This window comes from Artibeus jamaicensis, unplaced genomic scaffold (assembly GCF_021234435.1).
Source record: "Artibeus jamaicensis isolate MK-2021 breed Jamaican fruit bat unplaced genomic scaffold, CSHL_Jam_final contig_1285, whole genome shotgun sequence".
NCBI classification, from domain to species: domain Eukaryota; kingdom Metazoa; phylum Chordata; class Mammalia; order Chiroptera; family Phyllostomidae; genus Artibeus; species Artibeus jamaicensis.
In genome coordinates this window covers 260543-285379 of record NW_026521250.1, presented here as the reverse complement: position 1 = coordinate 285379, position 24837 = coordinate 260543, and the positions used below count along the sequence as shown (strand labels likewise).

Below are 24837 nucleotides of genomic sequence, written 5' to 3'. Positions count from 1 at the left end.
TGCGCACATCAGTCAGGGTGAAAAGTTTTGTACTTGAAATTTGTTCAGACAGGAATCTTAATCATGTTTACCACACACACACACACACACACACACACACACATACACACACGTAACTATGTTCGGTAACAGATGTGTTAAGTCACCTTGTTTGGGTAATCATTTCACAACATATAAATGTATCAAATAATCACATTATACACTTTAAACTCACACAGTGTTATTTGTCAATTATCTCAATAAGTCTGCATTGGGGGAATGATATGACTGAGAATCACAAGTTGGGAATTCAAAATCTTACAGTTTCTAGCAGACAGTATAAATGAGGTGTGTGCTAAATTGAAGAGGTGCAGGGGTAACGGAGGCCGTGGACCACTGAAGAATCCATGCTCTAGCTCAGGTGGGCCATCTATCCTGGCTCTGGGTTTTATGTTGCTTGAAGAAATGAGATGGTTGAATTGGTTTTAGAATTCTAAGACTTTGAAACCTATTAATAAAATTTATTCAAAGAAAAATATCTGATTTTGTTTTTGGCAACTAATTTAAAAATACAAGTAAATTGGAAGGCCAAGATTTTCCTCTAACCTTCACAATGAAATATTTGCCTTCTCTTCCTAAGGAATAATTAATTATAAATTTATTTTAAAGGAGACAAAATATAGGGAAAAAACACTCAGAATTATACAGAAAAAAATTCTAGAAATAATTTAATTTACTCTTACGTGAAAATGTTTATACTTCATCAGTAAAATGAAATGTAAATGACATAAATTTTACATGTCATTGAGTTTTAGTAAGGTTCACAAATTCTCACCATACCACACCTACTGCTTTTGAGACATAATTTATCGATTTTTGCTCAGAATGTTTGCTTTTATTCTAGATTCAATTTTGCAATAAAAACTAGATTTTCTTTAACTTGATCAGCCCTCCAAAACCACTGGGGGGCGCTGAGGAGGAGAGTTGGGGCTTGTGATGAGGGTCTCTGGTTCTGAGGTTCTTTCTAGGGAGTAATTATAGAGAACAGCTTGAAAAACACAAAAAAGGAAGAGCTGAGTGGAAACAAAATGCCAATTCCAAATAAAGTGCATAGGATGTTTGCATTTCAGAAAGCGTAAGGGCCCAAGCATTGTGGGACTCTGGAATACTTAGACTCATAAAACCATGAAAACCAGTCTCAACTGAGACACCAGGGATGGCCAAATGAGGAGCATGTGTGCCCACAGCTTGGCCGTAGGGAAACGTCCCTCCATGGAGAGGGAGAGTAAGTGGCGGCACACAGGGCCTACACCAGGCTTCTCCTTACAACGACTCATGGGGACTCAATAATGCAAAATTATCACTTTATGTTCTCGCACGGAATTCCTTTTTGATACACTGCCCCTTCCTGCTCCATGTGACTTGTCCAACGGTTACTTTCAGTCTAAATGTAGTCTCTTTCCTAAAAATCTCAGCCTCTTTGGCAATCTCCATGTCCTGTCCCTTCTCTCCTTTTTGTTGGGGGAGGTACCTATTGGTGAGTTCATCTCTGTCCTTGCTGGGCCCCTCTGAGCTGTCCCAACCTGGGCCTAGATACTGGCTTCCTACCCAGCTGTACTCAGCACTGCATCCTCTTCCCAGTCTCAGCCCCCTTGAGATTTCTGGTTGCTCCACAATGTGTGCTTCCTCCTTGGGTCTGGGTCATGAAGGGTTTTTTGAGTATGTTGTTGTAACTGTAGATAGTTGGACTACTGGGGAGCTTCCCCCATTGACCAGAATGGCACAGGAGTAGGTTTTTACACTGAGTGTGCCAAAAGCTAGAAAAACAAATGGATAGGGCTCAAGCACACCAAATACTAGAAGACAGGAGCCAAGTGTGCCAAAAGATAGCAAGATAATTAGACAGAAAAAGACCTCCCCTCCTTATCCTTGCTCGAGCAGGAAGCGGGGATGTTCTATGAGACAGGAGTCCTCCATTCTCCCAGGTCATGACGCATGAATAAACCTGTTTCCTTTTGCACCACCACCTGCCTCATGAGTTTGGCTTTTGTTGTGGCAGGCAGCCAAGGTTACATTTCAGTTACAGTTGTTAGTGACCCAGATGAGACAGTGTAGGTTTTGGTAAGTCCTGGATAACTCAGGCTATCTCTTTTTTCTTGATGAGTCTGATTAAAATTTGTCAATCTTGTTTATCTTTTCAAAGAATCAGCTCTTGGATTCATTGATTTTTAGTATTTTTTAAGACTTTATTTTGTTTATTTCTGCTCTTATCTTTTTAAAGACATAACATCATTTAATTAAAAAAAGTAGTGTAAACAGGAAAGTAGCACAAAAATATAGTGTTGCATAGAAGGTTAGTGCCTGCTGCTGAGAAACTGAAGCCAGAGGAGGTTGTGGATTTGGGGAATGAGCACTCTTTAAAGGATGGAGAGAGTGGCCTGAGGGGCAGGAGACCAGGGGAGCTGCTCCTCTGAAACCACCTCATTCAGGGCTCTTTAGATCTCAGCCATGCCCTAAATACCAACATGAGGGGATGCAATTATTAACTCCAGCTGATTCTCCCAAGAGTGTCTGTCCAATGAGAGTGCATTTGGGACAGGTGCATTTGTATGTTAAGTGACTGAAGAGCACCCAAAGTCTTACTACCACTAGTCTTCCACAAGGCCTAGTTCACAGACTGGCCTCCCTGTGCTGTGCAATCAGAGTCATTGCTATTTATTGCCCTGGCCTAGAATCTGGGCTTCCTCTATTATGTTGTCACCTTTCTATTGCCACTCAAGGGTGCTGGTGCCATGGTACTCTCTCCTAGGACTTAATCCACTAGTTTGGTTAAAAACAAAACAAATCAAAACAAAACAAAACAAACCTTCAGCTTTACCCTACTCCTCTGATCAGTAGATTTCTCCCTATTCTTCTAACACATGTCTTTGGAGATCTTCATTTCCTTCTCCAGTTGACACTTTCAGTTCATCCAATTTCTTCTTCATTATTTGGTATTTTGCCATGGTCTCAGAGAACATGTCAAGCAGGATGTCCACTTTGATCTACAAGAAACTGTTTTCTTCTGGAGACACTGAGCTTCCCTCCAGTCCACACCTCCCGTAATTCCTGCCTGTGCTATCCAATAACAGTTTTCAAACTTCAGGTTTGTCCAGCCAGATTCGCAGTGGGATTCCATAGTCAAGACCCAGTGCTACCTCCCAGGTCGACTGATCCAAATTATGCAAGTTGGAGAGAGAAGCAGACTTCCAAGGGGTGTCTTTTTTGGACTGAACATATTCCCAAAGAGAGGCATCTTTGGCCTGATGCATTCCAGAAGCCAGTTCCAAGTAAACACCTAGACCACCTGAAAGCTGCCCCGAGGGTCCGCGATACTTGCGGTGACCACAAACATGGGCCTCTCCCTCTGCTCTGATCTTAGTTATTTCCTTCTGTTCACTCACTTTGGGCTTTGTTTGTTGTTCTTTCACAAGTTCCTTTAAGTGTAAAATTAGATTATTTACTCAAGATTTTTCTTATTCCTGAAGTAGGCCTGTAATGCTGTGAATTTCTCTCTTAGGACAGTGCTCCCTGTGTCCCACAGATTTTGGGTTGTGTGTTCTCATTTTCATTTGTTTCAGGTATCTTTGATTTCTTCCTCGACCTCATTGTTAATCCATTCATTGTTGAATAACATGTTTAGCTTCCATATCTTTATGTATTTTTCAGTTTTCTTCTTGTGATTGATTTCTAGTTTCATAACATTACAGCCAGAGAAGATGCTTGATATGATTTCAATCTTCTTAAATTTATTGAGACTTATATTTTGCCTTAACATGTGGTCTATCCTAGAAAACATTTCATGTGCACTTGAAAAGAATTTGTGTTCTGATCTGTAGTTAGATCTGTTATCCATTGTGTAACACGGAAAATTTATATTCTGCTGCTTTGGAATGAAATACTCTAAAGATGTCAATTAAATTCATTTGATCTAGTGTGTTGTTTAAGGCTGTTATCTCCTAGTTGATTCTCTGTCTGGAAAATATATCCATTGATGTCAAGGGGATATTATAATCCCCTACTATCACTGTTTTACTGTCTGACTCCCCTTTATGTCCCTCAAGATTTGCTTACATATTTAGGTGCTCCTATTTTTGATATATAACTGTTTACTAGAGTTATCCTCTTGTTGGATTGTTCCCTTTATCATTATGTAGTGTCCTTGTATTTTACTATAGCCATAATTTTAAAGTCTATTTTTTAAGATATAAGTATTGCTACCCCAGCTTTTAAAAAAAATTTCAGTTGCATGAAATATTTATTCTATCCTTTTACTTTTAGGTTGTATGTATTTTTCTTTCTGAAGTGGGTTTCTCTTTTTTAAAAATGTTTTATTTATTTATTTATTTGTGTATTTATTTAGAGAGGGGAAGGTAGAGAGAGAGGGAGTGAAACATCAGTGTGAGAGAGAAGCACTGATTGGTTGCCTCTCAGATGCATCTAGACTAGGGACTGAACCCACAGCCCAGACATGTGCCCTGACTGGGAGTCAAACCAGTGACCTTTCGCTTTCCTGGATGATGCCCAACTGAGCCACACCAGTCAGAGCTGAAGTAGGTCTCTTATAGACAGCAGATATAAGGGTCTTGTATTCTTATCCATTCAGGTACCTTATGTCTCTTGATTTAAGCCATTTAAGCCATTAAATGGAGTATTTAAGCCATTTACATTTAAAGTAATTATTAACAGAAACATATTTATTGCCATTTTATTTTTTAAAACTATGTTCTTCTGTTTTTTCCTTTTTATCCTTAAAACAAGCCTTTTAAGATTTGTTGTAATATGGTTTGGTGGTAACAGACTACTTTAGCTTCTTCTTTTCTGGGAAGCTTTTTATTTCTCCTTCAATTTTGTAATTGTTACTTTGAACTCTATATCTGATCAATTGCTTGCCTCCATCTCATTTAGCTTTTCTTTTGGAGAATTCTCTTGTTCTTTTATTTGGGGTTTGTTTCTTTGTCTCCCCATTTTGGTTGCTTCTTTTTGTTTGTTTCTATGTATTAGGTAGATCTTTAAAGACTCTGGTACAGACCTAGGTGAGACGCTGCCTATGACTGTCCCTGGGCAACCTGTTTAGAGATATCAGTGATGCACAGTTTGTGGCTTCCTCTGCTGGGCCAGGGCACATGCTGAAAGACCAGGCTGTGCACCAAGGCTGGCTTTAACCTGCTCTGGTCCCAGCACAGGTCATCTAAAGTCTCAGAGATCCCAGAGATCCGCCTCCACCTGCAGCCTGCCTCTTAGTCTCAGTCACTGAAATATTCCCCAGCTGTACGCTTCATCCAGGCTTAAGCTCCACAGGGTAGAAGGAGAGGGATTTCTGGGGGTAGGAATATTGCTTCCCCTCAGGCTGGCATAGCTTTGAGGGGAGTGCTCTACCTGAGACTGATGATTCTGCAGTATGAGGGAATGACTGAGCTCAGAGATCCTAGTAGCTGATCGTTGGATTCTCTCCTCAGAGCTACCAGCCCCAGACTCTCCTCCTCACGTGTCTCTAGTCCACTCTGCTCTCTTTCTGCCAGAGCCCAGGATAAGTGGTCACAAGTGAGATTTTGAGTATTTAACCCTTTAAGAGAAGTTCCATGTCTCTAGCCATCTATCCCTGGTGGACAGAAACTCCACTGCTTTTCACAGCCAGGTGTTACACAGATGCCTTTCCAGGTTCTGGTACTTCTAGGCTGGGGAGTCTATCTTGAGGTTTAGACCTCACAAATCTCAGGGGACCCCCCCCAACAGCTGAAATATCCTTCTGTAACTTCAGCTGCTGCCTGTGGGAGCCCATCCAGCCCTCTTGCACCTCCACACTTCCTACCAGTCTTAATGTGGTAGAATGATTGCTTCCATAAGTTCTTTTTAAAATTTTTTAAAAAAATATATTTTATTGATTATTCCATTACAGTTGTTCTATTTCCCCCTTCATTCCCCTCCACCCTGCACACCCCCTCCCCCCACACTCCCCCCTTAGTTTATGACCACCTGTCTCAAGTTCCTTAGATTCTATATTTCCCATACTAATCTTGCCCCCTTCCCTATCTATTTTCTATCTACTGTCTATGCTTCTTATTTTCTGTACCTTCCCCCCCTTCTCCTTCTCCCACTCCCTTGTTGCTAACCCTGCATGAGATCTTCATTTCTATGGTTCTGCTCCTGATCTAGCTGTCCTTTTAGTTTGCTTTTGTTTTAGGTGTGGTTGTTAATAACTGTGAGTTTGCTGTCCTTTCACTGTTCATCTTTTTTATCTTCTTTTTCTTAGATAAGTCCCTTTAACACTTCATATAATAAGGGCTTGGTGATGATGAACTCCTAGAATTTGATCTTATCTGAGAAGCACTTTATCTGTCCTTCCATTCTAAATGAAAGCTTTGCTGGATAGATCAATCTTGGATGTAGGTGTTTGGATTTCATGACTTGGAATACCTCTTTCCAGCCCCTTCTTGCCTGTAAGGTCTCTTTTGAGAAATCTGCTGACAGTCTGATGGGGACTCCTTTGTAGGTGACTGTCCCCTTATCTCTTGCTGCTTCTAGGATTCTCTCCTTCATTATAATCTTGGTTAATGTAATGATGATGTGTCTTGGTGTGTTTCTTCTTGGGTACAACTTCTTTGGGAGTCTCTGAGCTTCCTGGATTTCCTGGAAGTCTATTTCCTTTGCCAGATTGGGGAAATTCTCCTTTATTATTTGTTCAAATAAGCTTTCCACTGGTGGCTGTTCCTTTCCCCCTTTTGGTACCTCTATAATTTGGATGTTGAAGAGTTTAAAGATGTCCTGGAGGTTCCTAAGCCTCTCCTCATTTTTTTGAATTCTTGTTTCTTCATCCTTTTCTCTTTGGTCATTTTTTTCCCCTCTTTCTGGTCCATTCCATTGATTTGAGTCCCAGTTTCCTTTCCATTACTATTGGTTTCCTGTGCATTTCCCTTCATTTCAATTAGTTTAGCCTTCATATGTTCCTCTAATTTGTGACTGAAATCAACCAGTTCTGTGAGCATCCTGATCACCAGTGTTTTGAACTGTGCATCTGAAAGTTTGGCTATTTCTTCATTGCTTAGATTTATGGGCTCTGGGGCTCTGAGTTGTTCTTGAGCCATGTTTTGATCTGTTCATGCCTGTTATGTATGAGGAACGGAGCCTTAGGTGTTCACCAGGGCGGGGCCCCCCAGGTTGCTGGTTTGTGACGCTGTATGTGGGGGCAGGGTCAGAGAGGGACAATGGCGGTTCCCTCTGCTGCTTCTTGCCACTGGGGCCTGCACAGTCTGTCTCACCGCTCGCCCCTTCACTGGTTTATCTGCGCGCGAATGTGTGACCGTGGTCAGCCCTCAGTGGGTTCGCCTGCTACTCCACACCTGGGATCTGCCTACAGCTGCAGGTGTGCCTGGGTCATACGCCCAGGTCGGTCCGGTGGATCTTTCCTGTGGACCGCGCTCTGCTGCTGGCTCTGCCCCTCTTACCAGTTTGGCTGAAGGGTTCATTGTTGTCAGACTTCTGTATAGTTCAATTTTCCGTGGTTTGGCTGCGTTTCTGCTGCTAAAACTTTGTTGTTTTTAAACTTAGTTGTGCGAGGAGGTACAGTGCTTCCACCTATGCCTTCATCTTGGAGGAAGACCCTCCCATAAGTTTTTCGTTATAAGGTTTCTCTCTAGCTAGTGTTCAGCTGGTTATTCAAGATGAATTTTCTATAATATAGTTGTAATTCCAGTTTGTCCTGGAGGAGGTTAGTGCTTAATATCTTTAAGCCAATTAAACTGAATTCTTTTTATATAAGCTACTTTTATTAATCTTCTCCAGAGGTATGCAAACATACATATTAGAAAAAAAACAGCCACGAGACAAGTACAATAAGGCAAAATACCGCTAATTTATAACAGTTGAAATAAACTAAGTTTATTCATTCAGATGTAAAGGCTTTAAGCTTTTTATTTGTACTTGAACAATTTTTTTAAAAGGTTTTATTTATTTATTTTTAGAGAGAGGGGAAGGGAGGGAAACAGGGAGAGGAACATTGACATGCAAGTGAAACATCAGTCAGATGTCTCTCACATGCCCCCTCCAGGTACCTGGCCTGCAACCCAGGCATGTGCCCTGACCAGGAATTGAACCTGTGATCTTTTGCTTTGTGGGATGACACCCAACCTACTGAGCCATGCTGGTCAGGGCTTGATGAACAGTTTTTAAGGAGATTGGGTGTGGGTACTGCTTAGGCAAGGGAAATTTTTTAGCAGCTTTTGTTTTTTTCTTAAACTTTTTTCTCTCATTTCCCCTCCTTTGGTTTATTCAGTTTTAGACAGTTGTGGGCTGTGTTTACATTTCTGATTATCAATTGGAAGACCTTGGAACTTATTGAGTCATAGGAAAATGCTAATAGAGTTTAAATCTTGCCAAAATTTTTTTCACTGCATTTTGTACTTTTTATTTTTTCAATTACAGTTTATATTCAGTATTATTTTGTATTAGTTTCAGGTAGAGAGCATAGTGGTTAGACAATTTTAAACTTTACAAACTGCTCCCCTTGACATTTCAAGTACCCACCTGGTACCATTCACAGTTGTTACAAAGTATTACTGACTGTATTTTCTATGCTGCACTTTACCTCCCCACGACTATTTGTATCTACCAATCTGTACTTCTCAATCCCCTCACCTTTTCACCCAGTCCCATAAACCTCCTTCCCTCTGGCATCCATCAGTCTGTTCTCTGTGTCTGTGAATCTGTTTCTGTTTTGTTGTTTATTTTGTTCTTTAGATTGCACATATGAGTGGGATCATATGGTATTTGTGTTTCTCTGACCAACTTACTTCACATAATACCGTCTAGGCCTGACCATGTTGTTGCAAATGGTAAGATTCATTAGACTTCTAATTTTGCCAAATTTCTGATCATAGAATCATTAGATCCTCGAAATTTTGTGCCAAGTTTCAGCCAGGACAAACAGTAAGAAAGTTTAAAGTGCTTACCCAGATGTCCAAAGTTTATTTTTTAGGACCTTTTAGAAATTATTTTAGTGAATTCCTTTGTCCTGTAGAGGTTTGGTTCTCTATCCTTACAACATCTGTCTTATGACAAACAACATACAGAAAGACAGGATCAGGAGACAAGAGAGCACAATTCAGTGAGTACTGACACATCAGGAACCTTGTGAGCCAAGCCACTGACCACCCCCTCCCCAGCACCTCTTACATGTGGGGGCTGTGGAAAATCCCTCCAGAGAAAAAGTGACTCTTTCCAATAAGGTAGCAAACTCCTGTGGCATCTTGTCATTTGCTGGCACCTTGGCAATCTCTCCCCATTGAGGGGAAAAACCCCTCCCCCTATGTCAAATAAAGGCATTTGACCTTAAGCAACAAAGAAGAGAGGTTTGGCTCCAAGAGGGCTTCAGGGAGGCAGCAACCCATGAACACTGAGCACGAAAGAGGCTCTGCAGGTGCTGTACCTGGTTCCAGTGGACCCTGGACCATGAAGGTGAGGCCACTTCCTATCCTGTCTGACTATGCTGAATAGGCTAACCTAAAGATAAAAGGCTTTCAAATTGAGAGGCAACAAGCGCTTACTTGAGATTAAAAAAAAAAACAAAACAAACTAAAGAAAGACACTGAAATAGAGAACAGGCTGACAGTGACAAGTGGGGAGAAGGGAGGGAATTTCATGGGAAAAGGGGAAGGGTTTACAGGAAAAAGTATAAAGGACACACGGACAAAAACTAGGTGGTGTGGAAATGGGAGGGAGGTGGGGAGGACTGGGGGAGGGGGCTGGGATGGGAGTAAAAGACAGAAAACTGTAGTTGAACAGCAATTAAAATTTTAAAAAAGAATAAAAAGAATAGCTGTTAAGGAATCCCTAATTCTGGCAGAAACCCAGTGTTCCAATTAGGAGACAAAGGCAAAGAGTACTAAGAGAAAGGCAAGGGGAACAATGACATCAGTGGAAGGAAGGAATTGCTATTGGTGCAGGGAAACTAGTGATATTAATTTAATTTAACTTAATTTTTATTGTACTTTTTCCAATACCATTTAGTTCCCTTATATACTCCCCCACAATCACCACACTGTTGTCCATGAGTCCTCTTTCCTTTTGCTCAGTCCTTCCACCCCTTACTCCCTCCCTGATCTTAATTTTAAAGTGTTTTCAATTTTTAGCCCAGTAGTTATTAACATCTGCTTTCTTGTTATTCTTGCAAACAGTTCTTTGGGACACAGGGTTGCTTTCAGCCTCCTTCCAAGGGTCACTCTGCCCCTTTGACTTTCCCAGTTTTGAGGCAGAAGATGTACGAGGCAGCTCCTCTGGTGTGGCAGGTCTGCCTCCATTTGAAAGTGGCTCTGTTTATGGGGTTTTTTTTTTTTTTTTTTTTACTCTCAGACCCTCTACACTCGCTAGTAGCTTTTGCGACTCCTCATTCTGGGGCTTGAGCTTTGAGTCCTCACTTAGGCACGGGGAGAGTCTGGGTCCTCCAGAGAGACAGAGTCAACAGGATGTATATGTATTATATATATGTATATATAATATTAACACATGTTATAGGCTGAGTGTTTGTGTCTACCCCAAATTCGTATGACAGGGTTTGGAAGTGGAAACCTTTGAGAGGTTATTTGGTCCTGAGAGTGAAGCCTTTACGAATGTGAGTAGTGCTCTTGAGAAGACCTCTCACTCCTTCAGTCATGTGAGAAAAGGTAAAACGGTGGCCTCCTATGAACCAGCAAGTGTTGAATCTTCTGGTGACTCATCTTGGATTTCCAGCATCGAGAACTGTGAGAAATAAAAGTTTGTTGTTTTCTAAAGATGTATTTTATTTATTTTTACAGAGTAGGGAAGGGAGAGAGAGGGGGAGAGAAACATCGATGTGAGAGAGAAACATTGATCAGTTGCGTCTCATCCATTCCCCAGCTGGGGACCAAACCAACAACCTAGCCATGTGCCCTGACCAGGAATTGAACTGGTGAGTTTTCGCTTTATGGGACAACACTCCAGCCAATTGAGCCACACTAGTCGGGGCAAAAGTTGGTTGTTTAAGCCCTACATTTGATGGTATTGTATTTTGTTATAGCAGCCTGAACAGGATAAGACCCTATACACATACACACACATTATATATCTATATTTCATTTTTAAAAATCCTCACCCAAGGAGATATATTTTTACTGATTTTAGAGAGTAGAAAGGGGAAAGAGAGAGAGAGAGAGGGAGAGAGAGAGAGAGAGAGAGACACTGATGTGAGAAACATTGATTTGTTGCCTCTCACATGTGCCCTGACTGTGGATCAAACCCCCAACATTTTGCTGTATAGGACTACAGGCCAACCAGCTGAGACACCTGGCCAGGGCTATATCTATTTCTATATAAATACTTTATATATAGAGAGAGATACTTTAAATAATTGGGTCGTGTATTTGTGGGGCTGGAAAGTCTGAAATTGCAGGGCAGACTGGACCAGAGAAGTTTTGTTGCAGTCTTGAGTCTGAAACCAAACTGCAGGAAAAATTCCCTCTTCTTCTGGGGACCTCAGTCTTTCTCTTAAGAGAGGCCTTTCTCTGAAGGCCTTCGGTTGGTTGGGTGAGGCTGACCCACTTTATGGAGGGTACTCTGCTTTACTCGATGTCTACTGATTAAAGGTTAATCTCATCTAAAAACCACCTTCCAGACTGGTGTTTTGACCACATACCTGTGTACTGTGGCCCAGGCAAGTTGATACATAACGTCCTCCACGGCAGGAGTTGCTACGTATCTACTTCTCTGTTCCGTCTTCTGTTGAATCTTTCATGTTCTTTAAAGTTGTTCTTATGTCACCCCACAATTTTCTGTTGTTGTAGTTTATGAGATAAAATGTATTTTGAGTTCACAAATGTTCACACTATTTGGAGCTCAAGAAATCTCTCTCAGAGCTCACTTCATTATAAAAGCCTTTCATTCAAGACCATTGTTCTACAAGCAGACTTGACTTGGGTGGTGAACATACAAAAAAATACACAGATGGTATATCATAGAATTGCACGTTTGAAACTCATTAATGAATATCACCCCAGTCAATTAAAAAACCTCTAAAAGTCTAGGTAAGTGAGCTCTCTTATACAGAAGATTAAATCTGAAAATCTACATGAGTTGAAGACATTTAAGGAGCAGAATACAGAATGTAAGTTATATTGAAATACATAAATTGCTAAAATAGCTTAAATAAGAAATAATTTAGAAAAAATATGGTGGAAATCTACTATTTATAAGTCATATATTTTCAGGGAGTTGTAATGTTATTTGGTACCAATAGTCTGGCTAAGAATAATGCAATGAGACCCGAAAGGCAGTATTTTAAGTCAAATTATACTCCTGGAAACTTTGTAAATTACTTTGTGCTATTTTTTATATATCTAAATGGGGGAAAAGGTTGATATCCCTTGAAATAAAACAGAATTCTGGATCTTGGAGTTAAAAATAGAAAAGATAAACCAAAAACCATTGGTCTAGCTTGGAATTCAGAACTGTCGGATATTTTGGAGCTGTGTTTGCCCCAGGGAAAACCATGAGGGGCACCTGTGCAGGACTGGCTGTGGCTGATAGAATGGGTGTTTTCAGAAATACTTAACCATCTTTAGGGCCCATATTACTGCCCATCAGCACAGGTACCAGGTGTTAGTAAAGCTGCACCTGTATCAGTGTTAGCATAGAGTTTACTGCAGGGAATGGAGACTCACAGAGAAGAACAATTGATCAAAGTTGTTCTTGTAGATCGGCACCTACTGTGAGGGTGACCTTTCAATGTAAGCACCAGAAAAGTGTTATTAGATACTTCCCACGAAGATGGAGGCCTAGCTAGATACACTGTGACTTTTCGCACAATCAAAAGAAGGACAACAACAAATTTAAAAACAAAAAATGACTAGAACTACCAGAAAATTGAACTGTATGGAAGTCTGACAATCAAGGAGTTAAAGAAGAAACATTCATCCAGACTGGTAGGGGGGACAGAGATGGGCAGCTGGGATGAAGAGGACTCAAGGTGAGGCAGTGGCTGAAGGACCTGGGCAGGTGAGATGGTAGCTGGCAGAGTAAGCAGGAGGTACAACTGGGGAGCGAGACAGACTGTACAACCCAGGGTTCCAGCTTAGGGAGATAAAGCCTCAAAATCTCTGACTGATAAAACCTGTGGGCATTGTGGCGATGGGAGAAACACCCAGTCTCACAGGAGAGTGTGTTGGAGAGACCCATAGGGTCCTAGAATGTATACAAACTCACCCACCTGGAAATCAGAACCAGAAGGGCCCAATTTGCTTGTGGATAGCAGAGGAAGTGACTGAAAGTCAGCTGAGAGCTGAGCAAGCCTCATTGTTCCCTCTCAAATCTCTTTTCCACATTCAGTGCTAAACACAGCAATGTGAATTGCCCTACCCTGGCCAATACCTAAGGCTCAACCCCTTAGAATGTAATAAGCATGGCAAGACAAAAAAATATGGCCCAAATGAAAGAACAGATCAAAGCTCCAGAAAAAATACAACTAAGTGATGAAGAGATAGCCAGCCTATCAGACGCAGAGTTCAAAACACTGGTAATCAGGATGCTCACAGAAATGGTTGAGTATGGTCACAAAATAGAGGAAGAAGTGAAGGCTATGCAAAATGAAATAAAGGGAAATGTGCAGGGAATCAACAGTGACAGGAAGGAAACCTGGACTCAAATCAATGATTTGCACCAGAAGAAAGAAAGAAACATTCAACCAGAACAAAATGAAGAAACAAGAGTTCAAAAATATGAGAAGAGGCTTAGGAACCTCTGGGCAACTTAAAATGTTCCAACATCTAAATCATAGCGGTGCCAGAAGGAGAAGAGGAAGAACAAGAAATTGAAAACTTATTTGAACAAATAATGAAGGAGAAATTCCCCAATCCGGCAAAGGAAATACACTTTCTGGAAGTCCCAGAAATGCAGAGAGTCCCAAAGAAGTTGGACCCAAGGAAGCACACACCAAGGCACATCATACTTACATTACCCAAGATTAAAGATAAGGAGAGAATCTTAAAAGCAGCAAGAGAAAAGGAGACAGTCACCTACAAAGGAGTTTCCATAAGGCTATCAGCTGATTTCTCAGAAGAAACCTTGCAGGCAAGAAGGGGCTGGAAAGAAGTATTCGAAGTTCAGGAAAGGCAAGAACCTACATCCAAGACGACTTTATCCAGCAATGCTATCATTTTGAATGGAAGGGCAGATAAAGTGCTTCCCAGATAAGGTCAAGTTAAAGGAGTTCATCATCATCAAGCCCTTATTATATAAAATGTTAAACTTATCTAAGAAAAAGAAGAAGCTAAAAAATATGAACGGTAAAAGGACAACAAATTTACAACTATCGACAACCAAACCTAAAAAAAAACCCAAAAATAAAAACAAAGACAATCTAAGCAAACAACTAGAACAGAATGACAGAAAGGGAGATCCTCAGTGGTCACCTCAGTGGTGAGGGGTAGGGAAGGATGGGGGGAAATGTACAGCAAATAAGTAGCATAATTAGTAGGTACAAAATAGACAGGGGAAGGTTAAGAATAGTATGGGAAATAGAGAAGCCCAAGAACTTATGTGTAGTTCATGACCCATAGAAATGAACTAGGTAGGGGGGATGTGGGTGAGAGTGGGTTGCAGGGCAGAGGGGAATAAATGTGGGAAAATGGGACAACTGTAATAGCATAATCGATAAAATATATTTTTAAAAAAAGACAGCCTGCCTAAGGCTAGGATGGACACACTTCCCCATCCACTTCCAAATACATGTGACTTATTCAAGTGCTGGCTCTATGGGTAGGAAAAGAGTGAGGAAACACCATAGGGGTTTTCTAAACCCTCAAATCCAGACAGTAAACGTTAAAGTATTGGTGTGGAGACAAAGACCCAAATCATTTCAAGTCAAGCTTCTATCAGAAAGCCCAAAGCAAAGCAGTGATCACAGCTGGACACCCTGAATTCTATGTATGTCCCTGGGCCCAAATGCCCTCACATCCTGAGCCTCAGCTCCACTCCACTGGTGGTCATGCCTCTGGGCTGTGGGTGCTGTCACTTTTCCTGTGTGTGCATGAGAAAGCACATGGCTTCTCTGGCAGAGAGACTCTCTTTGGCTGTTGGCACTTGCCATTTGTCAACCTTGCACTCAGCACAGTGAAATTCAAACACAATCAATCAAAGTTAACCATCTAGTGCTAGGTGCACTAGTAGCATTCTAAGGGCTCAGTGGCCCCATGTGGGGACAGCAGCACAAAATAGGATACTACATCACTGCAGTTTTACTGGTCAGCCCGAGTCTGACTCCTCTCATCACCGGGAAGGCTTCCTGAAGCTAAATGCCTCATGCTTGGAAACCTGGAAGGATTTCCTGTAGATATTATTCTGTCAGATATTAGGCAAGTTATTGAAGATATGTATAGTATTACTAATTTTTAGTATATATATATAATATATATATATATATTTATGTGTGTGTGTGTTGGTACTGTTTAGACAAATCTGGAAGAACTATATTTGAAACTAGAAATAAGTGGGAGCATACAGAGGACTTTTATTTTCTACACTATACATTTTTACTGACCTTTTTCCAACTTCGTAATTAAAACAGAAAAAAAAAAGAGTAAGTGTTACTTAGCACAGGGATTTGGTGGCTTTGACAGGATGTTCCTTCCCTGGCTGCTGTGGCTTAGTGGAATGGGCCACAAACCAGAAGGTCATCAGTTTGATTTTCTGTCAGGGCACATGCCTGGGGTGCCTGGGTTGCTGGAGGGTCCCTGGCTAGGGGTGAGTGGGAGCAGCCAACTGATGTTTTTCTCTCTCTTTCTCCTTCCCTCCTCCTCTTTCTGAAAATAAATAAATAAAATGTTTTTTTTTAAAAGAAATAGGATGTTCCTGAAAGTCAGGCTTGCCTCTTTACCAAGCCTTCATCAGCACAGCAGTCTTCTGTGTAAAAAGGCCCTTTGTTTCTACTCCCCCAATAGGTGCTGATTCTCTTTCCTATGCCTTCTAATCCATGTCAAGTCACAAACTGCAAAAACACTAGGCATGAAGAGTGTACATTGCACAGGAGGGGAGCAGATCCCACAGGTGTTCTGACCAACATAAACTGGCTGACTTCTTCCTTGCTAAAAGGACCCCAAACCTGTGCAAGTGTCCACCCCTTCCCTGTAGGACTCCGAAAGAGTTAACCCATTTCTCCAACTCCATTGTAGGTTCCGGGGGCCCTAGTAATGATAGTGTAAGGGGTGGGCTGGCAAGTAAATTCTGGCTACAGGACCTAAACTTCACAGAGAAATAGCTCATGCTCCTAAGAAAGAATTTTTATAATATTTGGTCTTTTGCTGTCAATCGATGTGGTCGATCAAAGGAAGATACCTGGAATGACCATGGCATTTTGTGACTATGGAGGACCTTAGTCACACTCTGAAGATGGCAGAGCTGGAAATGGAAGGGACAAGTCCACTGAAGTGATCACCATGCATGCCTCAGTGTTTAAGCAATTTAATAGCACTTTTCCTTTTTTAAAATTTATTTTATTGATTATGCCATCCTGGGTCTAAAAGGCCACACACCATAGCATTTTGCCTGTGATGCTCTGGAAAATGGACAACTTTAGCTAGAAAAACCAGGCCCATGGTTGCCAGGATCTATAGGTAGGGACAGAGGTTGATTATGAAGTGGTGCATGGAGAGATTGGGGGGTGATAGAAGTGTTCTGTCTCTCAACTGTGGCAGTGGTTGTGTGGCCATATGTGCTTGTGAGAACTCAGAAACCTGTGTATGAAAAAGGCCTGGATTTTTACTGCACGTCCAGTAATCTCATTTACTCAATTCACCCAAATAAAAACAAACAAAAGACCCCTGTCAAGAGAACTAAAGGATAAACTGCAATTCACTAGAGCCCAACCATTTCATTAGAATATATACATACATATGAGGTCTGCTCAGAAAAAGTCCGGCCATTGTTAATATAACAAGAACAGTTTGTGTGACATTAATGTAACCTGGCAGCCATTGATGTAAGTGGACTGGAATGCCCATGGTGAATAATGACAACTTCACTGTACTAGTCAGTGGGGGCAGTGGATGCCATTGAGTGAGCATGTGTACTGTGTGGCCATCACATTCAAAATGACTAAGTACAGCAAAAATCAGCATTAAATTTTGCACAAAGCTTGAACATTCCTCTGTGGAAACTACTTGGATGATTCAGAAGGCTATGGGCAACTAGTGATTGGCAGCTTTACTGCACACACCTGCTCATGCATCACGTCTTGTGCAGAGTTTTTTTCTTTGGTGAAACATCATATCACCCAGGTGACTCAGCTCCACTTCAGCCCAGATTTGGTGCCCTGCAACTTCTGGCTTTTCCCAAAACCTTGTTCTCTTTTAATATATTTTATTGATTATACTAATACAGTTGTCCCATTTCTTCCCCCTTTATTCCCATCCACCCTGTATGTCCCCTTCTACCCTCATCCTCCCTTTAGTTCATGTCCTTGAGTCATACATATAAGTCCTTTGGTTTCTACTTTTTCTATGCTATTCTTAACCTCCCCCTGTCTATTTTGTATCTACCATTTATGCTACTTATTCTCTGTACCTTTTCCTCCCTCACCTCCTCCCACTCCCCCACCCACTCCCTTACTGATAACCCTCCATGTGATTTCTATTTGTATGAGTCTATTCCTGTTCTAGGTGTTGCTTAGTTGTTTTTTTTAGGTTCAGTCATTAATAGCTGTGAGTTTATTGTCATTTTACTGTTCATAGTTCTAAGTCCCTTTAACATTTTATATAATAAGTGCTGAGTGATAACGAACTTTTTTAACTTGACCTTATCCGAGAAGCACTTTATCTGCCCTTCTATTCTAAATGAAAGCTTTGCTGGATAGAGCAATCTTGGATGTAGGTCCTTGACATTCATGATTTTGAATACTTCTTTCCAGCCCCCCCACCCCCGCATGTCTTTAAAAAATATTTGATTTATTTATCTTTAGAGGGGAAGGGAAGGACAGAGTGCGAGAAACACCAATGGATTATTGTCTCTTGTGCGTCCCCTGCTGGGAACTGGCCTGCAACCCAGGCATGTGCCTTGACTGGGAATTGAACTGCAATCCCTTGGTTCACAGGGCCACACTCAATTCACTGAGCCATACTATCCAGGGCTCCAGCTCCTTCTTGCTTGTAAGGTTTCTTTTGAGAAATCAGCTGATAGTCTAATGGGAATTCCTTTGTAGGTAACTGTCTCTTTATCTCTCACTGCTTCTAGAATTCTCTCCTTCATTTTAATCTTGGATAATGTAATTATGATGTGCCTTGGAGTGTTCCTCCTTGGGTCCACCTTCTTTGGGACTCTCTGTGCTTCCTGGACTTTCTGAAAGTGTATTTCCTTTGCCAGATTGAGGAAGTTCTCCTTCATTAGTTGTTCAAATAAGTTTTCAGTTTCTTGCTCTTGTTCTTCTTCTGGCACCCCTGTGATTCAGATATCAGAATGTTTAAAGTTGTCCTGGAGGTTCTAAGCCTCTCCTCATTTTTTTGAATTCTTGTTTCTTCATTTGTTCTGGTTGAATGTTTCTTCCTTCTGCTCCAAACCATTGATTTGAGTCCTGGTTTCCTTCCCATCACTGTTGGTTCCCTGGAGATTTTTCTTTATTTCACATAAGGCCACCTTCATTGCTGCCTGGGTCTTTTTTTTATGCTTTTGTAGTACCCAGCAAGTTCCTGGAGCATCCTGATTACTAGTGTTTTGAACTTTGCATCTGATAGGTTGGCTATCTCTTCATCGCTTAGTTGTATTTTTCCTGGACCTTTCATCTATTCTTTAATTTGGGACGTTTTTTTGTGTGTCTCGGTGCACCTGTTATGTAGTAAGGGGTGGAGCCTTAAGTGTTCACCAGGGTGGGGCAACACACATCAATATGTTGTGATGCTGAATGTGGGGGAGGGGTCCAAGAGGGAGCAGTGCTGCTTGCTCTGCTCTCTGCTGGTTTTCAGTCACTTCCCCTACTACCCTCTAGCAAATTGGGCCTTTCTGGTGCTGGCTCCCCGGTAGATGGGCTTGTGTATGTTCTAGGACCCCGTGGGTCTCTCCAAAGAACTCTTCTGTGAGGCTGGGAGTTTTTCCTGCTGTGGCCTCAACACCCACAGGTGTTTTCAGTCAGAGGCTTTGAGGCTTTATTTCCCCATGCTAGAACTCTGGGTTGTGTGGTCTATCTCACTTCCCAGTTGTTCCTCCTGGTGAAACTGCACACAAATGTGGGACCACCCAGTCTGCAAGTCACCACATCCCTGGGTCCACCAGCTGCTGCCTTGCCCTGAGTCTTCTCTGCCTGGCTGCCCATCTCTGCCCCTCCTACTGGTCTGGATGAATGTTTCTTCTTTAAGTCCTTGTATGTCAGACTTCCATGCAGTTCAATTTTCTGGCAGTTCTGGATGTTTTTTGTTTTTAAATTTGTTGCAGTCCTTGTTTTGGTTGTGTGAGGAGGCACAATGCATCTACTTAGGCCTCCATCTTGGCTGAAAGTCCCCTCTTTTCCCAAAACTTAAGTCACCTTTTGAAAGGGAAGAGACTTCAGACCATTGATAAGATTCAGGAAAATACAATGGGACAGCTGATGGCAATTAGGAGAGTTGTGAGAGGTTTCGAGGTTCCTACTTTGAAGGGGACTGAAGTGTCATTGTTTTATGTAGAATGTTTCTTGTATCTTGGATCTTCTTTAACAAGTGTCTCTATTTTTCATAGTACATGGCTGGATACCTTCTGGATAGACCTTGTATTACTAGAACAATATGAAAAGTACATAATTGTTCAAGGAGGAAAAAATAATTCACAATTTGTTTTGATTATTCAACAACAAAAATTAAATCTCATCCTGGAAGTCAGACCCCTCAAATTTAAGTATCAATTTCACCATTAACTTGTTGACTGCATCCTTAAAAAGTCCTAAATTAACTCAATTTCTCTTTATTTGTACAAATGCATGTAGCACAGCATGCCTCTTTCACAGGCAGGTTCTGATAAGCATTTGTTGTTTTGTGAAAATATTTTATTCATTTATTTTTAGAGAGAGGGGAAGGGGTGGAGAAAGAGAGAGAAAAACACTGCTGTGTGACAGAAGCATCTCTTGTTCCCAGCCGGGGATCAAACCTGCAACCCAGCACGTGTCCTGACTGGGAATTGAACTGGTGACATTTCAGTTGGCAGGATGGCGCCCAAACACCAGAGCCACACCAGTCAGGGCCTGATAACCATTTAATGGGAGGATTTCTTTTAGGGCTTATGTTGAAGAAGCAGTGTTAGTTAATTTCACTTATTTAGTTTGTTGTTTTCATTTACTGTTTTAGTTTGGTTTGAATAATGCAAGTTCGTGGCAACAAAATGAAGATTTAACTATATAGAAAGGTACGAAGGAGAAAGGGAAAGTTCCCTCATTCCTAAAAAGAAAACCCATTGTTCCTGGTGCATGAGGCACCCCTTTCCCTTAGGAAGTTGATCTTACTACTGTCTCTGTCTCTCGACCTCCAGGGTCCTTGCTGCCCCCACAGGACCTGGCCTCAGTGACACGGAGGGGAGGGACCTGGCTGTTCTCCCACCTCAGCCACAGGAGAAGCAGAGGCCTCTCTCCCATATCCCCGAGCTGTGTGGAGTTCCAACAGTGGCAGTACCGGGAGTTGGCCACTCAGATTGGCTTCTCTGAATCAGGTTTCATTTCCAAGGCCTCATATTTATCTATTTGCTCAATCCTTAGGGCAGTCACTTTTGTCCCACTTGATAGATGAGGAGACCAAGGCACAAAGAGACAAAGTCAATTGCCAGTTGCTGCTATGCTGTACTTGGACACTTGTTTTTGCTCCAGAGTCCCTCAGCCCACTTGAGGTGCTGAGTGCCCACCCCCCCACTCCTTTACTCTCTTGAACTCATGCTGCTGTTAGACTGTGGTCCTGAAGCCACTGTGAGAGCCAGGACACTGGCCTCTGGGCTTGTCACCCAGCTCCCTAAGTGAAGCACAGAGCTGCCCAGCTTTGTGGGAGTGCCCGGCTCACACTAGGTGCTCCACAAATGTCAGCCAAGTAAGTGAGTCAGTGATTCAGGGAGTGGAATCTGTGCCTATTGAGAAAAATAAAATCAGGGCTTTGGAGAGGTATCTGTGCTCCTATGTTTATTGCATCTTATTTACAATAGCCAAGACATAAAAGCAGGCATGAAAAGAATAAAAGCTTGCCATTTGTGATAGCATGAATGGACCTAGAGCGCATTATGCCAAGTGAAATAGTAAGACACATACTCTATAACCTCACTTATATATGAAATCTGAAATAGCCAAACATAGAGTAGAATGGCAGTTGTCTGCATTGGGAGGAGGCAGAAAAGGCATTTTAGTTAAAGGGTAGTTTAAGTTTCTGTTGTACAAGATGACAAAGTCCCAGAGGTCTACTGCACAGCATGGTGCCTGTAGTGAACAATACTGCACTGTGTATTACCATTTGCTAAAAGGGCAGACCTTATGTTCAGTGTCCTTATTGCACATGTATGTCATTGTCATCATCATCATCATCATCATCATCAGAGAGGACACTTTGGGAGGTGATAAATGTGTTTCTGGCCTTGATGGTGATGGTTTCATGGTGTACACTTACCTCAATAAAATGGTTAAAAATTAACAGTCCATGGAGAGAATCCCTACTGCCTGCCACAGCCACCATGTGACATCTTAGAGAGCCTGGGATCCCCTGTTCATTAGCCCTGGGGGGATCCGCATTGCATTCTTCTGTCCTTACAACACTCACACAGGTGCTGAACCTTCCTACCCTGCTTCACCCATCCCACCACCTGGTGGCTCCCGAGAGAGGCCAGACTTCAGTGGCTGTATCCAGGCCCTGCTTTGAGAACACTGTTCTCTTGGGTTGGAAAACCCAAGAGATGTGAGTAACTGTCAGTTAGTCTCTGCCTTTGCCTGTGGTGCAATCTTGTTCAGTCCACACTGAGACCACATCCTTCCTGACCTTGCTGGGCTGTAATAACTACAGTTCACTAAGTTTCGTCTTAGACTATAAATTCACCAAGCTTCCTCTTGGGCTGTTCCTGATGCCAGCATCTGGGTGAGTCCAGCTCCGTGGAACAGGGTGGCCACATGGGCCTGGGGAGGAATAGGGAGAGTGTTTCCAGGGCCAGACTCACAAGGGATTTCTTCTGTCAGCCTTCTGTGTATCCTTTAACAGCATTTCTGGAATGTTCTTGTATAGTTATCATTATGTGGACTCTCTGTGCCTCTGTGGTGTGGGCTGGGGACAGGAGCAGTATCACAGCTTGTGTTCAGGACTCCTGCACATTAGCCAAGTGGAGGGCTGAGATGGGCATCCTTACAAACCAAGAGACAGAAGAGGGAAGAGTCTGGGATGGGGGATGAGAGCTGGAGGAGGAGAGCTGGAGTCTTGATGTGGATGGAAAGGTTGGTGAGCAAGTGGGTCTATTTGAAGATAAAACACTCCCCCAGTCAAATACATAAGGGGATGGACTTAGACAGACATGTGAGGCCAGAAGTGGAGAGGCAAGAGCAGAGCTAGAAGGCAGAGTGATGAGCATGTTGGTGTACACCAAATGGTGGGTACCATGAATCACCATCGGGCCATTCCCTCTGTTGTTGTTGTCTGTGGCTTTGGTGGATGAGCTTTTCTCAACTCAGTAATATGAAGGGATAGAGCCCAAACAAAGTCACGTGTCCATCCCTCCATCCAAAACCTAGGAGATGTGAGAGAGTGAAAGAGCTGATTTCTACTCTTTGTGCAACTTGAAGTCTAACTTGGAAGCCTGAGTTGTTGAATGTGATAATGAGTCTTCATGTGATAAAGGCTGGGAGAGTGTCTTTGTCTTTTAACTACTGTTTACTGTCTTTGATTGTTTCTGTTCCAATCTGGCTGAGGTAACTAGTTAAGTGGTGGAACCAATAGTCTCACATCTTTTCAGGCTGTGAAAAGCACAGCTTAGGGACCTGAACTCAGAAACCAAGGAGTTTGGTCTCCATCCTGGCTTTGTCCCTTGCTGGCTTCATCTCTCTGCCTTGGTCTACACTTGCATCATGCTGTGGGTGAGGCCCCCATCATTCAGGGGGCCTTGTGCAGGTGAGGGGGGAGGAAGCATCAGCCATGTCTAGCTCCCGAGACACTCTCAGTCAGTGTGACATACTCTAATGATCACAATCACACATTTTACAGGACACATTAGAAAGATGTGTGTTCACTGTTCCCCTGTGCACTCAGGTGCTGCCTCACTGCAGTCTCTCTCCTGCAGAGGGCTGTTGGAGGGCATCCAGGACTATCCCCTCCCACCCACCTCTCCAGGATCACCACAGTTACTCACTTCCTGCTCTCCTCCTTTGTTCCCCAATCTCTTTTCCTGAGGTCAACAGAGAAACAAGGAACTGGAGTCTTTCAGTTGGAATGAACTTAATAACCATTTTTTCTACTCTGTCATTTTATAGACAAGGAAACTAAAGTTGAGGGATAGTGACACATTTGCCCAAGATTGTGGCCCAGTCAGCAGTGTCCTGGGACCCTCACAGGTGACACCATGCAGTGTCCTTGGCACCCACTACCCTGCTGGTATGACTGTCTCTGGGTTAATATTGTTTCTCCCCACAGGGATGTCTTCCTTCTTGGCTCAGGACACTCCTGAGTTGAGCCAAGAGAACAACTGTCTGGTAGGCATTGGGCTCACTTTTCAGAACTGCAGATGAAGTTCATTACAGTTCAATGACTTATTTCCTTTCAGTCTTCTGACTTTTTGATCATGTGATTCTCTTTGAGGATAGACTTTGAAAGAGACTCTGTTGGGGTGGCTGGTGACGTGGGCTGTGAAAGAATTCACAAAGAGAAGAAAATGCAGAGAGCAAAGTTTTATTGACTTTCTCAGAGGGGAAAGGGGCTCGGTGTGGAGAGATACACCAGCAGCAAAAAATTAGTGCTGTGAGCTTTTATTGAGTGATAAAGTGGGAGGGGGCCACAGCTGGGTATTCATGGCGATTAGTCGTAAATCGAGAGGTTTCAGGCTGATCATGCAGGCTTCAGTTTGTTCTGCTGTTATCTTTGGGTTTAGGGTCTGGATGTTCTGGTCTGGCATGTCCTGTTTGTGTAAGTTTTAAAGCACCTGCATGGGGGATGCTTTTAGTAATCTCTCCAGTCCTGTAAATAGGGGCTCACAGAAACAACAGCTAATTATGCCAGATGGGCTCAAGGAAGAGATAGCTAGCTCCGGTAAAGGGGGCCTGAACGGGGCCTTTTTGTCCTTTTACTCTCCTTACCCATATGCTGTTTCCACCCCCACTTCTCAGCTGGACCTACTCCCTAAGGCCCTGACCAGGGCTGCAGATAGGCATGGCAAGTGTTCGCTGCAAGCTGGCCCACTACCTGGAGGACCTGGAGGACATGGACTTGAAGAAGTTCAAGATGCACTTAGAAGACTATCCCCCTCAGAAGGGCTGCACTGCCCTCCCCCGGGGCCAGACAGAGAAAGCAGATCCTGTGGATCTAGCCACCCTCATGATCGACTTCAATGGGGAGCAGAAGGCATGGGGCATGGCAGTCTGGATTTTTGCTGCAATCAACAGGAGAGACCTTTATGAGAAGGCCAAGAGGGATGAGCCAGAGTGGGGTGAGTACAAGGAGAAAAGAATTTGTTTTAATTCGATAAGATAGATGTACAATAACACAAAATTTACCATCTTAGCGATCTTTAAGTGTATGTTTCAGGAGTGTTCAACACATTCATGTTGCTATACAATCCATCACCAGAATGCTTTTCCACCTTGCAAAACTGTTTCCATGAAACAACAATTCCCCAGCCCCTTCCCCCAGCCCCTGG

At 42.5% G+C, this 24837-nt stretch overlaps 1 protein-coding gene and 1 pseudogene across 2 annotated transcripts in view; one reads left to right on the top strand and one right to left on the bottom strand.

Annotated features, from left to right (window-relative positions):
- The window catches only part of NLRP3 (NLR family pyrin domain containing 3), a 61752-nt gene that overhangs the window by 7312 nt on the left and 29603 nt on the right, over nt 1-24837 (top strand). Inside the window, exons 2-3 of one of the 2 annotated variants that reach the window (XM_053667072.1) lie at nt 10809-10942; nt 24308-24627. In XM_053667072.1, the coding sequence (XP_053523047.1) occupies nt 24351-24627 (277 nt within the window). In that variant the 5' untranslated portion in view covers nt 10809-10942; nt 24308-24350. Of the gene's footprint in view, nt 1-10808; nt 10943-22001; nt 22080-24307; nt 24628-24837 lie in introns of those variants that run through there. The other variant, XM_037148412.2, reaches the window with a different exon arrangement.
- Nucleotides 2886-3274, bottom strand: LOC119051577 (protein chibby homolog 1-like; annotated as a pseudogene).